The sequence below is a fragment of the Sorex fumeus genome, unplaced genomic scaffold (assembly GCF_029834395.1).
Source record: "Sorex fumeus unplaced genomic scaffold, SorFum_2.1 ptg000013l, whole genome shotgun sequence".
Lineage (NCBI taxonomy): Eukaryota > Metazoa > Chordata > Mammalia > Eulipotyphla > Soricidae > Sorex > Sorex fumeus.
The window spans coordinates 10,489,455-10,504,206 of record NW_026606070.1 but is presented as its reverse complement, the minus strand read 5'-3'; the positions used below and the strand labels follow the sequence as shown (position 1 = coordinate 10,504,206).

General features: G+C 42.3%; 1 protein-coding gene across 1 annotated transcript in view; it reads left to right on the top strand.

Moving 5' to 3' along the window:
- The window catches only part of FRAS1 (Fraser extracellular matrix complex subunit 1), a 508,077-nt gene that overhangs the window by 212,990 nt on the left and 280,335 nt on the right, over positions 1-14,752 (top strand). The window contains exons 8-12 of the mRNA XM_056111320.1: positions 2,302-2,403; positions 3,839-4,030; positions 9,298-9,387; positions 11,461-11,496; positions 14,361-14,508. Coding sequence (XP_055967295.1) covers positions 2,302-2,403; positions 3,839-4,030; positions 9,298-9,387; positions 11,461-11,496; positions 14,361-14,508 — 568 coding nt within the window. The remainder of the gene's footprint in view (positions 1-2,301; positions 2,404-3,838; positions 4,031-9,297; positions 9,388-11,460; positions 11,497-14,360; positions 14,509-14,752) is intronic.

The window sequence follows — 14,752 nt, the reverse complement described above, 5'->3', positions numbered from 1 at the left end:
CTGGCTGACCTGGGTTCGATTCCTAGCATCCCATATGGTCCCCTCAAGCGCTGCCAGAAGTGATTCCTGAGTGCAGAGCCAGGAGTAACTCCTGAGCATCACTGGGTGTGACCCAAACAGAAATAAAAGGGGGAGAGAGAGAGAGAGAGAGAGAGAGAGAGAGAGAGAGAGAGAGAGAGAGAGAGAGAGAGAAGAAAAAAGAGAAAAGAAAAGACTTTGTATTGGAACTTGCACACGAGAAGTGCTGTTGCTACTGTCAAGTTGGGTTTCCAACGGTGGTCCGGACCCAGAGCTTGAGAACCTGGGGTCTTCGAGCCTAGTTTCTGAAACTGTGGGCATTAGACCCCGTGGGGCCATGTTATTGAACGTGGGGGTTGTGAGCAGTTTATATTAGGTTGAACTTGAAGTTTATTATCAGTAAATGTTTGGGTTTTTTTTTTTTTATCTGCGTTACATACCCGCTGCTTTAACATTTCTCTAGCAAGAAGGGGTCATGAGCAGAGAAAGTTCAAGAGGCCCTGTCCTGGATAACTTCCTGACGCAGCGGGTGCCCAATAAAAATGGGTTCGGCCAACTGAATGGATGTGTGCTCTGTTTAGGGGAGTCCAACTGAGCCGAAACAAGGTTACATTATTCAAAAGCAAAGAACATATGGAAAAATAAATAAGCCCAGTGGCTTGCTTCCTTGCTTCCCAGACACTCTCAGGAAATCTGAATTGGAATTGGGGTTATGACTCTCTGGTGAGAATCTGGGACTGAGTATTATTAGGGGGATGGGTGCCACAAATTCTAGATAGATCACTTGATAGTTCAATGGAAATTATTAAGGACAGACTCTTTTTATAGCAAGTCCTTAAATAACCTCATTTTCTGCAACATCATTTTATGATAATGTTGCAGAAAAAAAAAGAAGTCCCAATTAAGGCCAACTAAATGATGTTATTTGATTATAGGCTTCCCTTCCATGACATTTCATGTCAAGTGTTTATTTGCAAAAGTGTCCCAGTGATAAGTGAGGACTGAGTAAGACCTTTGCTGTCCGGTGTAACAGCCACAGACGTGTTAGATTCATTTTCCCTGGAAGAGAGAGCCTCTGTATCTGCGGGGATTTTTGGCAGCTTCTAAAAGAGACTAAAATAAAAATATTTGGGTTATTTCATGAGTGAACCCCTACTAATAACAATTGGTAAAACACATTGCCCCAAATTAAATTAAATTTTAAAAAGTTGTTCATAATAACCTCTTCGGAGTTTTTGTGTATGTGTATACACATACATACATAAATGTGTGTATACATATATATGTATGTATGTGTGTGTGTATGTATACACACAGATAGGTTTATAGAATCTCCTATAACAAGGTCCACAGGAGGACAACTTGCAGGGTTTCAAGACAGGTCTCACAATATCGTCAAGGATCTAAACTCTTTGGCTCTCTCTCCTCTCGGCATTCAGGTGTTTGCCTTCAGTCCTGTCCCCTGCCTGTCCCCCCAGAGCTCTTGCTTAGCTCACACCCACACAATCATGAAGAAAGGCTTCTGGAGGAAAAGGCGAGCATTCAACCTTTCGTGGGGAAAAAGAGATTTTTTCCTCAACTTCTCTCACTGGAGCAGACTTCCCCCAGGGGGACTGAAATTGGCCCGTGTCCCTGCCCCATCTGCTTGGGGAAACTGGGCACGGGAGTATGTGACAAGAAGCTCTAAGTCTCCTGAGGAAAAAGCACTAAAGAATGACTGTTAATTAAGCAACACCTGGGCCCTTCCTGTTCACCTCCGTGTTTCGGGGCTCCCCAGCCTGGAGCAGGCTCTCAGCACATCTATGGAATAAGTGTAGAAAATGAAAATGAATCCAAATTTCCCTTAGAACATGTTATGGGTTTTTTTCTTGTAGTCTGTTCATACCTAAAAGATGCCATTTTCAAGAATATGTTCTGCTCATCCCCGTTGCTGGAGCGATAGCACAGCAGTAGGGCGTTTGCCTTGCACGCAGCCAACATGGCTGACCTGAGTTCGATTCCTCCACCCCTCTCGGAGAGCCCAGCAAGCTACCGAGAGTATCTCGCCCTGGCAAGCTGCCTGTGACGTATTCGATATGCCAGACACAGTAACAACAAAGTCTCCAATGGAGATGTTACTGGGCCCGCTCGAGCAAATCCATGATCAATGGGAGGGCCTTTACCTTTACCTTTACCATCCCCGTTGCAAATGATCATGAAAAATTGTGTCTTCTCTGCAGCTGTATTTCTGTTTGCTAGCTGTAACAGCTGAGTTTCCATCTTCTTTTCCCTTTCTTGGCTCAGCATGGTGAGCAGTGGAGTGAAAACGCCTGTACCACGTGCATCTGTGACCAGGGAGAGATCAAGTGCCATAAGCAGGCCTGCCCCCCGCTGCGATGTGAGAAGGTACGGTGGGTCACTGAAGGAATCAGGTCCTTTCCTCCTGATGGGAGGAGACTGAGACCACAGCCTGCGCACTTATGTGGGTTTCTTTTTTCTGTTTCTTCCTGCGTCTCTAAGCTGTGCTCCATCCTTTCGTTGCTCTATGTCACTGTCCCCTCATACCTGGGGGAGTGGGGGGTGTATCTAGCTCTGAGGTGAGTAGCACATGCAGAGTCAATGGCACCTGGGGCAGGTCCTGGCTGCTGCGGCAGGTAGGCCACCCAAGACCCTGAACTGGAAAAAAAGTGGGCTAAAAATGGGTGCAGGAATGAATGAATGTGATTCTTGAATAGTTGAAGTATTTTGGAATTTTTTTTTTAGGGACAATGTCCTGGGTTACACCTAGCGGTGTTCAAGGCTCACTCTTCACTCTTTGTTCCTGGATACCCCTGGTAGTGTTTTAGGGGTGCTGGGGATTGGATTCTGGTTACTAGAAATTCAAAACAAGCACCTTTACCTGCTGCTTTGCTGTACTATCTCTCCTCTTTCCTGTTTTGAGTCTTTGGAAGGGTAGTGACTTTTTGTGACCCAAAATGTACTGTGGGAACTTAACCCTTTTTTCATATCAAGTAACCTGGTTTAAATTGAGAGAGAGAAACAGAGAAAGAGAGAGAGAGAGTAAGAGAGGTAGAGAGAGACAGAGAGAGACAGAGACAGAGAAAGAGACAGAGAGAGACACAGAGAGAGACAGAGAAAAACAGAGAGAGACAGAGAGAGGGGCTTTCCATAGATGTAAGGGAGGCAGGTGGGAGGTAACCTGGGGACATGGGACATTGGTGATGGAAATATGCACTGGTGAAGGAATGGGTGATGGAATATTACATGACTGAAACCTAATCATGAATAACTTTGTAACTGTATCTCACTGTGATTCAGTTAAAAACAGCAATAACAAAAAAACAAAACAAATACAACAGAAAATAAATCCAACCCCCACCCCATCCGCTTTGCTTTCCAGTTGTGGGTTCCAAGAACCTGTTAACATCAAAGACTTGGTGCTTGAGAGTGTTTTTTGATTTTTAAAGTTTGATTCTGGGTCATTCATTTAACAAATTTCTTTTTGTTATTGTTTTTGGGGCACACCTGGTAGTGCTCAGGGCTTACTCCTGGCTCTACTCGGGAATCACTCCTGGTGATTTGGCTTGGGGGAACCGTGTGGGGTGCCAGGGAACCTGATTCTGGGTCTTAAAAAGTGGTTCTCCATGCACGTCGTTTGAGGGAATGGAAAGGTTTCTGGTGCTCAGAACATGAGACAGAGATGTGGTAGATCTGACTCTGGGGCAGAAGGAGAAGGTGGAGGGGAATTTACCCCAGCCAGGTGAGGTGGGAGGTCGGGGAGCAGCATGGAAGTGTTGGGGTTGTATTTTCTTGGCACCTTGTTTTCTCTCTGTTTCCTCAGGGCCAGAAAAAGGCTCGCCGCCCCGGGGAGTGCTGTGAAGAGTGTGTCTCTCCGGCCAGAAGCTGCTCCTCCGATGGGGTTGTGCGGTACCAGGGGGACATGTGGAAGAGCTCGGCCTGTGAGTTCTGCATGTGTGACCGGGGCCAGGTGACCTGCCACCCTGGCGAGTGTGCCACAGTGCGGTGTGGCCAGGTAAGGAGCCAGGGCAGCCCCGGGGGTCTCAGAGCCGTCTTCCTGGGGGGTGACCCTTCTTGCTCCCTGGCAGAGGGAACTTGCCGGCTTGGCTGCTTCCTCATCAGGGGCCTGGTAGCACCGAGGTTCTGTGCCGCAGAGTCAGTGTCCCTGTGTATTGGCTCTGGCTTGGGACGGCTTCCCGGAGCTTCTGACTTTGGGTGCGTCTGGTCAGATGGGAAGCCCCGAGCCAGCCGTAGAAGTGGAGGCCGAGGTGTGGACCATTAGCCTGTCGATCTGTACAGCTGCTCGCGGGCTGGTAGCCTGCCCAGCTCACTGGGATGGTGACATAGAGGACCTTCTATGACAGAAGCCTGGAGGTAGCCAGCATCCGGGGCGGCTCTTAGAGACCAGGAAAAAAAAAAGTTAATAAATGTGTTTTTATCAGGACTTGAGAGATAGTACAGCAGGTACTTGCTTTGCCAACTGCCAATCCAGGTTCAATTCCAAGCACTCCCAATCTGGCCCCCTGATTCCCACTAGGAGTGACCCCTGAGTGCTGAGCCAGGAATAAGTCTGACCACCACTGGGTGTGACCCTCTTCCCCAATTTTTTAAAAATTATTTTTGTTTTAAATATAGAGCGAGGGAACCATTGCCAATCGTCAACTCTGTTGACTTCTGTTGACGTTATTGCTGTCTGCTGAAATCTAGAAAAAGTTCTAGAAGCTTCTAACAAGGCAGTCTCTGTTTGGAATGAAGATGCATAATGCAGGGAAATTGCTTTTTCCCCCACTTTGAACTCGGTTTGAGCCAGTGCAAAACAAGTTCCTTTCAGACTGTCTCCTTCTGCCTCGCCGCTCCCATCCGCCCCGCCAGTTTCCCGCGGGGCTGTGAACTCGGGTGCTTGCAGGAACTCAGAGGCCGAAGCGAAGCATGGGTGTCTGGGAAGGCATTTTTCTTCCTGGTTCTTCTCCCCCCACATCTCAGCTTCTCTTGACATTGAGCCTACGGAGTAACAGCCTTTCAAATACGCCTGTCAACCACAGGGTTATTTTTCATTTTCCCTCCTACTTTCCTGTCTTGGCAGCATGGAGACATAGTTGGGTAAAGAACAACTTGCTTCTTGCAGATTTATTTCCCCCCACACACCTTTTTTTTCCCCTTTCAGTTCTTTCTTTTCCATCCCAGGAGTCAGTGGTTGGATGATGATCAGAAAAAAGTGAATCAGGGTCCCTTTTTAATCTCCCTTGATCTGCCTGGGATGGACTTCCTGGCCTCAGTTATCTGCCCGCAAAAGATGCTGGGTGATTTTCCAAGGTTTTGATTTGCTCGGTATTTCAGGGTTTGACGGAGAGGAGGTCCTGATAGCCTAGGTCTCCGTCAGGTCTTCTTTCAGTCAGGTCTGAGCAAACAGTCCTGTTGATAGAAGTTAATTCAGCCCATCATGACAATGTCAGTCATTTCTGTTCACCAGACACCTCTCTGAGGAAGCGTAATCAAGATCTTCCCCTCTATTTGTAGGGAAATCGTGAGCAACTGCAATCTGTGCAGAGAGTGGTGGTCATTTTAGGCCATTCATAACATCACCCTATCTCTCTTTGGCTCTACTTCCCATTCTCTGTCTTCTCTTTTATGAGTTGAGGAGTTTTAATGCCATCAGACTATCTCTACAGGTCTGTAACCAACTAAATTGCTTCCTATGAGATAACCTCTACTTCCCCAAATTTTGTTTAAGGTCCTGGTTTCTAAACTGAAAACACTATCAGAACTGAAATTTTAGCCAAAATGAAATGTTACCAAAGATATCCCTTAGTTAGATACTCCTTAGATATTCCTCTCTGCCATATTTTTATGCATAGCTATTTTAATGACATTGAGAAAGCTGGGATGTACAAATTCCTTAAATTCTGCTTATTTTGGAAATCAGAAGATGGATAAGATATATTCTAATAAGATATATTCTAACAAGGTATATTCTAATACCAAGAGATAGAGGTACTGAGGGGGAAGTCAGTTACATAGAAATATATGACATTATGTGGTGGCACCAACAATTATGGAAATAGGAACTAAGTGCATTAGGAGTTCCTGGAGAAAATGAAGATGTCTGCCATGGGAAACAGTGGACATATACTACCACAATTTTTTTCCAAATCTATTTCTCTTCCTGTTTTTTCTAAAATATTAAGTTTAATTAATTTCTTTTTTTGTTTTTTTTTTTGGAATCACACCCAACAGTGCTCAAGGATTACTCCTGGCTATGCCTTCAGGAATGACTCCTGGTGGGGCTTAGAGAACCGTATGGGGTGCCGGGTATGGAACCCAAGTTGGCTATAAACACCCTGTGGCCCCTAAATGATATATTTCTTTCTTTCTTTTTCTTTTGGGTCACACCCAGTGATGCACAAGTGTAACTCTTGGCTTTGCACTCAGGAATTATTCCTGGCAGTGCTCAGGGGACCATATGGGATGCTGGGAATCAAACCCGGGTTGGCCAAGTGCAAGGTGTGTTTCCATACCCGCTGTACTATCCCTCCAGCCCCCAAATGATATCTTTCTTAAAAATATTTAATTATTTAGTTTTTTTAAATTTTGGAGGCCAGACCTGGCAATACTTATGTGGTGAAAAGGATCAATCACTGGATGACCATGGGCAAAAGTAAAACGCCCTCTTGCTAGAATATTTATCTGACTCCAAGTTTCCTTGATTCCTAATCTTGGGTTCTCAGGAGAAGTGGCATTAGTCTTAAATATATGTACATCCACAAAGATAATGGAAAATTAAGTAAAAGAGAAAAATTGTTCAGTTTCACTGTTGTAATCTTTATTACATTGGTTATCAAGGCAATGTTCTGAATCGCATTAAAATTGGCATGCATTATTTCTTTCTTAAAGCAGGAGAAAGTGGCATGACCCTTGTCCTTGATATATCAAATCAAGTTCTAGATACTGAAACATAATCAGCAGATGACCTGCAGAGGGTGGTGACTACCATTCTTCTTGTATTTTGCATTATCAGTTGAGGAAAGCTGTTACGTTTTTGGAAAATGGGACCCATCATTTACAAACGAAGCATCAATGTTAGAGGAGAAAACTGAAATTTGTTACCAAGTACATTGAGGCGGGCAGGATAGATAGTACAGGGATTAAGGTGTATGCCTAGTCTGTGGCCAGCTGGTTTCCATCGGCATCACATGGTTTCTGGAGCATCACTGTGTGCAGACATGGAGGTACTGAGCATCTCTGGATGTGGCCCCAGTGGACCTCAAGTAAAACTGGGGTGGGAGGTAATCTCCAGCAACATAGCGCCTACGCAGCACCATACCCTTGGACCCTTGCACTGAACTGCTGGCTAGGTTAGCTGAGAATGGCTTGAAGGAACCCTGAGCCCCAGATGAGTGGAGGAGGCTAGGCTGGCTGTAAATGTGAGGGATTTTTTTTTTTTCGTTTCCACTAGAGGTTCATCATTTCTGAAGGCCTGATGAGTTAGTGGGATCACACGGTCTTGGTCTTTTGTATGGTGGCAGAATATAGGCTTGTTGCAGATGCCATCTGGCCTGTGCAGCAGAATCCTCTTAGAAAAGAGAGAATTGGTTTTGTTTCACAAAGCAATTTCTTTCTAAGCAAAAGTTAAATGCTAATTGGAGGATGCTCTCCACCACAGTGATTGGATGCAGTTTGGGGCATCCAGACTTCTATATATAGCAGATCTAGTTCAACTTCCTACCACACCACAGCTGAATTCTTGCTCCCTGGGAGCTGGACTTACTGGTATTTACAGTCTCATGTGGAGACTCAGAATTGCCACCTTCTTTGTTTTATCGGGGTGACACAGACTCCATTTTAATCCTGCTTGTATGTGTGGTGCTTGAGTATCTTGTGCCTTATATGCCAATGCACATACTGTTCTCTTTCTAAAAATGGGTTTAAGCAGTTTAGACTACATGCCCATTAAATGCCTGTATATGCTTTGAAAGCAAATTTCACTACCAGCTGATTTGTCATGTTTCTGCAAAAACAATTTATATGTAAATATGCCTGCCTTCTATAAGCACCAGCTGCTCTCTGCTGGCCTCTGATTGGCATTAAATTTGATGGACAGTGATCTATATAACCCCTTCTTTCTCAAATAGCTTTTCAGATACTATAAAGTTACCATAATTCATGAACTTTGGTGCTTCATTTAAAAGTTTCTGTTTTCCTTCATTAGAATAATGTTTATTCGGTTTAGAAAATTAAAGACTCAAGAAAAGTGACTTAAAAGCCCCGTTCATAATGTTACAATTCCAAGGCAACCAAATACTTTTTATTTTGTCTTTCTTTTTAATGCGGTGTTTTAAACATAAAATATCATCGTGCTTGTTCTGTTTATGCTACTTTACATTAATTCAGCTTTTACCTAACATGGTTTGTTCAGCCTAAATGTAATATGAAATCCACATAAAATAATGTCTTTATTTAAATAAATGACACCATTCTTTAGGAAGTCGATATATTTTGACTGAGTAGTAAGTACTTTGATCTACAGATATTAGATAGACGTCAACATATTCATATGAAAAATTGTAAACATAAACATATTTTAAGTAGCATATTCCCTGGGCTAGGACTGCAGTAGAGTAGATTTCAGAATTATTTAATAGCAAATATTTGTCACTTAGTAATAAAACAAGAATTTTAAATTAATATTAGTAAGTTGAAATGGTAAAACTTTGGAAATTAAACATTTACCTTCCTTGGGTGACATTTCTTTCCTTCCACTTATAATTTTTATAACAATAATTATGTGAGTTGGCTGTGTTTTAGAATATTGAATAGAAATTGGGTTTTTACTGTTTAATTTATGCCTGAGCATAAAGAGATGCATCTTATTTTTGTATTCAAGGGAAAATGTTGGTTTGATTTGAACACTGTTAATGAAAATCACAAGTTGCAACTCTGTAGATTAAGATAACCTGATCCCTTTCTGAAACTTCTAGTCTTTCAAGACTACAGCGTTAATCTTAGTTGTTCTTATTCATTTGAGCTCCTGGTCATGGATTGGAAATCACTGGGGGGGATAAATGCATAATGCTGATGAAAACTGGAAAGAAAAAGCACTTGTATGAGCAGCTGTTGTGGACTCGACTCCATAGGAATTTGGGGCAGGGACAAATAAAATAAGTAGTTGACAAAGAGATCTACTAAAATTTTCATTCCAGCTCAGGAACCCATTGTCTTCTCAATTTAGCACTGCAAACTACAGATGTTTATCTTATGTGTGCCCCTGCAACATTCCTCCTACAGGGTGAAGAATTAATTCACTTCGGTGGAAAATGCTGTCCCGAATGCATTGCCAAGAATGGTTATTGTCGATATGAAGAAAATGTAGAATTTGTGAGTATCAGGCTAATAACCCAAGTCTACTAAAATCAATAATTCAAAATGAATTGAATGAGGGGCTCTTACCCTCTCATTTCCTTTACTCATTCAGTTGCTCAATAAATGTGATTGAGAGCCTACTCTGCTAGGATGGGGGCCATGGGAAGTAGACAGAGCCAGTAGAATCCCTGCCCTTGCAGACATTATTGTTCTAGTGTGGGGACACAGGCCACAGACACGTGTCAGGTGTTGGCGAGAACTCTCTAGGGAAGAAGGCAGCTTCAGCCACTGGTGAACACCTGGGGGAGGAAGGTGTTCTTTTACAAAAGATGACAAAGAATGTCCTCTTGAGTGGGACAAAATGAGCCAGACACAAGGGTATGTAGGTGAGGGGCTGGGGGATCATACTAGGAGTGGTGATGAGCTCATGGGAAGGCAATAAGGCAGAAGAATGCTCGGTGTATCCAAGGAACAAAAAGGAAGAAAATGTGCTTGGAGCCAAGTAACTTGGGACAGGGCATTAGTGAGGAGAGTTGAGAGCCTTCTCTGCTCTGGATATGGAATAGTCCGGTCACACAAGTAGCCGTTAGACAACGCAGCAGTAGGTACCCTGGGCTTGATAAAGGTGTGTTTTCCCCTGTGTGAATGAGACTGCCAAGGAGTAGAGTTATATAGCGATAAGGCTCTAGATAGGTCTTCAGCCTCTGGCCCATTGGTGTGTAGAAGGGTTAAAAACCACTGACCCTACATTTTGGTTAGAATTGTTGGTTGTGGGCTAGAATATTGGACAGGTCCTGGCCTGTAAGTTGGAGTATTGCTCTAGATTTATTTTTATAGATTAAAAGGATTTATTTTATAGACTAAAAGGATTTTGATGATTTGATATAAAGAGCAATGCCATTTGTGAAGATTTTTTTTATTTGTCTATGTTTTTAAAAATACATACCTAAACAAAAAAATATGTATCGTAATCTCATCAATTTTTCTCTATTTATTGTAGCTTATATCTTTTTTTCCATGTTGGGTTTCAGAATATTGATAAGTTATTTGCATTCTTAAAAATATGCCAGTTGATCACAAAGACCACTGCTTCCTTGACAATCAAAGTTGGGATGATGCATTTTTGGCTTTGAACTGTATCTCTCTTCTTTGGGATTTGGGAAAATTGCATCTGTCTACCTACTAGTTTTCTGTACATGCTGGAAGCAGTCATTTGTAGTGCTAACTGTATAAGCTCTGGTTCAAAACACTAATTCATCATATATTAAGAATGACTTAGGGCACATTCCTTCATGTTCAAAGCAACATTGGATCAAGAGTAGAACTTACCTCAGAAGAATATGGAGAAACTAGAAGTGCCTGACCCAATTTTTTTAAGCTTCAAATGACATTGTTACTGTTGGCATTCTTTATTTCACATGGGTTATTCATAGTTTAGTTATCTTTGTTTCCTAAGATGATAATTTAGGTTGTTAAAGGTTCCCCTACAAATGTGGAATTTATATCTTCTGAACCATAGTATCCATTTTCCTGTCCAGTTTTGAAGACAAAGTAAGACCAGTAGAATTTTAGTAAAATAAGTAATTTAAAATAAGTTTAATCTCTGCAGTTTTCCTGATATCATACTGAACTCAGTAGAAGTCTTAAGAGTTAAGCTTATTTGACTGTGAAGTCTCAAATTGAGGGCAGTTGAAACCAATGTTCAAGCCCAAAGTGAGACCAGAAATTCCAAAGTAGACCAGAAAGGAGCTTGGGACGGTGGAAGGTTGTTGGCATTTAGGTGCAGGGTGTGTTGGAATAACTATATGCAACAAAAGCATTAATAAATATGAACAGTATTTATTAAATTATTATTAAATCATGTGACCTCAAAATAATAAATTAAAATTTTCAAAGAATTTAGATATATTTCCTAGGAATGTTCACTTCAACTTATATTCATATGTCTTTCTTGGTTTTTATATACATTTTTTCTTCTTTTCATAACAAAGTTTCACATTACTTGGAGAAAATAGATAACATGCAAATAATTGATTAGCCTACTTGTGTTTTTAGTAGTTTAATAAATGTATTTATTTTTATTCCTAGATGTCTTCAAATGTGAGTGAAGTTAAACATATTCCAGTAAGTTTAGATTTTTAACTTGTGCGTAGACATTTGTAAAATTGTTTTTTTTTTGTTTTAAACAATGATCTGCATATATTGTTTCGTCAAACTTCAGTGACTTAGTTTTTTAACGATTATTTGAAATAATTTTTGAAGTAATATTGACATGTCATATGCAGGGTTCAGTTATAGCCTTATAAGTCAATAATAGAAAATAATCAACAAAATATATGTATCATTTGCCCACCATGGTGTACTCGACCATTTTACCTAATTGAACGTCTTGGTCTGAGATTAAAATCATCATTAAAACTGATCCATTGACCTTGTTCATTGTTTAACTGAGACCCAAGCACAAAAATTTGTAAGTCTACAACTGTACCTCATGGTATTTCCCTAATAAAAATAAATAAATAAAATAAAAATAAATAAAGTTCTGTTAAGGACTAGAAAAAAAAACTGATCCATTGAGCTCTTGCTTTCTTTATCTTATTTTTCCCATGACTATGATAATCCAATGATAATCTTGTACAAAGATTCTTTCCAATGATAATCTTGTACAGAGATTCTTCCTGTCTCATATGCTGATTTTCTCCTGATTTATTTCTGACTTACAAAACTCAGCTTAGCAGTGCCATTCTGTGTCTCCGATGTGATGAAGTAAAGATTTAGCTTTGAAGAAGTACTCATTCTCCAAGCAAAATTGTGTTCTTTCTAGACTGTTCTCTGAACAACAGTAAATGATCCTTTTGGGAGGAGGCAGGGCTTGGGCCGCACCTGGCTGTGCTCAGGGCTTCCTCCTGGCTCTGCACTCAGGGATCACTCCTGGTGGGGCTCAAGGGACCATCTGTGGTGCCTGGGATCAAATCCAGCTTAGCCGTATGCAAGGCCAGCGCCTTACTCACTCTCTGATTCCTGGCTCTGTATGGTTTCGTTTTACGGGTAAATGCAGGCATGCTTTTTACATGCTTTTTACACAATCAAGATTACATTTTGGAAGTTAGAGATTTAGAGAGTCAGATGAGTCTTTCTTAAATGATAGCAAAGCATTTCTTCCTTCTCGGGATAATATTCCTTGTCTCTCTAACATTGTCATTCATAGTTACTAGAAACCGTCACATAAACTGGGAATGTTCACTATTAAAAGCATTTTTACCAAATTCTTATGTTAAATACCTCTTCTAATTAACCACCTATATTGTCCTCAAACATTTTGGAGCCCTTGTCTCTTTCCTATCCACCGGAAGAATGTTCTTTATAATTCACTTGGGAAGCTCTGTCAAATGGCAAGTGTTTGTTGCCTTACTTTACTTGGCTAAAAAGAACATTTCAGTTTGAGAAAACTTGAGGCACACGCACAACCTACCAACAGTGGACATGCCTAAGTCTGCATTAATTTTTTTTACTTTAACAATTAAGTCTCACAATGGAGGAGTTACTGGGCCCGCTCGAGCAAATCGATGAACAACGGGAGAACCGTGACCTTGACTTTTATGAAGACGCTGTGATTTACAAAGTTGTTCATAATAGAGTTGTCAGGCATACAATGTTCCAACACCAATCCCACCACCAGTGACCCCTTCCCTTCACCAATGAGTTTTCATTTTAAGAATACAGTGACTCTATACTTGCTCTTAATGGAATAGTAAGGAAATTTAGGATTTTAATTAACTTCCCACTGTTATTATAAAAATTGTAGTTAATGTACCTGATAAGTGCTAGCTAGGTACATTAGTAATCCCCTCTGGTGATTTTTTTTGTGGGGGGGAGGGGAGTAGAAGAGGAAGGGGCTGTGTGAGATAGGCTGAGAATCCAAACGATATATCCTTCTTGCCCTTTCTAATAGCTCCAGAATGTTCTTGCAGCTGATCTTTCTGTGTTTCAGATTAAAACACACCAGTTAGGGTCAGAGAGACAGGAGAGTTGGTAAAATGTTTGCCTTGTATGTGGCTGATTTGGTCTCCAGCATCAAATATGGTCCCTGGAGCACTGCAGGAGTGATCCCTAAGCACTGAGCTAGGAGTAAGCCCTGGGCACAACTGGGTGTGGCCCAGCACCAGTACCCGGGCACCCCCACCCAACTCCCCTGCAATTTAAACAAGTGTAAACAAAGAAAAATAAATGTTCTCTTTTTCTGAGGAGTCTGCTATTACTATCCTGTTTCTGAGTCAGGTGCAGAGCCCGTGAGATCATAGAGTGTTTAGGGTTCTTGCCTCAGTTGGATTCCTGAGCATGACTGGAGACCCCCAGGTCTGCCAGCGTGGCCCAGATATCCCTGGCACCTTGCCTTGGCCATTCACCTGCTGGCCCTGTAGGCAGAGAATGACTAGTGGGACCCGCGGAACTACAGAGCATCCCCTGGGAGCTTCCAGCCTAAATTAGAAAGTTGCAGCAGAACCTGGATGTTGCACTTTTGATTTATTTTATTTTATTTATTTATTTTTGAAATGCCCAGAAGTCACTTGTATTTGTCAGTAGAGATGAGAGCTAAGAGAATTTTCCTTGAGGAACCAGTTTCTAGCTTCCCAAAGACTGAGGGGCAGAAAGGGAGTGGGGGCGAAGACTTCTTGGGAGTGGCTCTCCCTCATCTGCCTTTTGGGTGAGGGCTGGCCATCAAGTCCCTGCCTCGGGAGGCCAAAGGCTGGAGGTGGGGAGGAGTCATCAGTGAGGAGGGTGGATTTCGGCCCAGGCTCTGGAGCAGTTTCGTCTCTATCTCAGGCCCAGCCACAGCGATGTCCTGATGGTGCCTAAGCCCAGGGCCTCTGTCATCTCCTTTACTATAATATCCCCTGCTCCTCCCCCCCGCCCCACACACACTCCCCAGCAAGCTACCTTCTAAATCACTGCACACTGGTAACGCCATTCGTTCCTGTTCCCTGTAGGAGGGCGAGAAGTGGGAGGACGGCCCTTGCAAGGTGTGTGAGTGCCGGGGTGCTCAGGTGACATGCTACGAGCCCTCTTGTCCCCCATGTCCTGTCTCCACACTAGCCCGAGTGGTGAAGGGACGCTGTTGTCCAGACTGTACATCAGGTGGGTCCATGTTTGATTGTTTTCATCTGTGGTACGCTTTACAGCACTCCTCTTATCCCCTGCCCCCCAATTCTGTGAGCTTCTTCACCCACCGCCTAAGTTTAATTCATTCTGATTTGTCTAACAAGTGATGCTAGACTCAACTGATGATGACCTTGGGCGAATCATTGACTTAATATCCTTATTGATAAATCCTGCATTGTCTGCCTTACGGCATTATTATAAAAGTCATGTAGCAATGTTA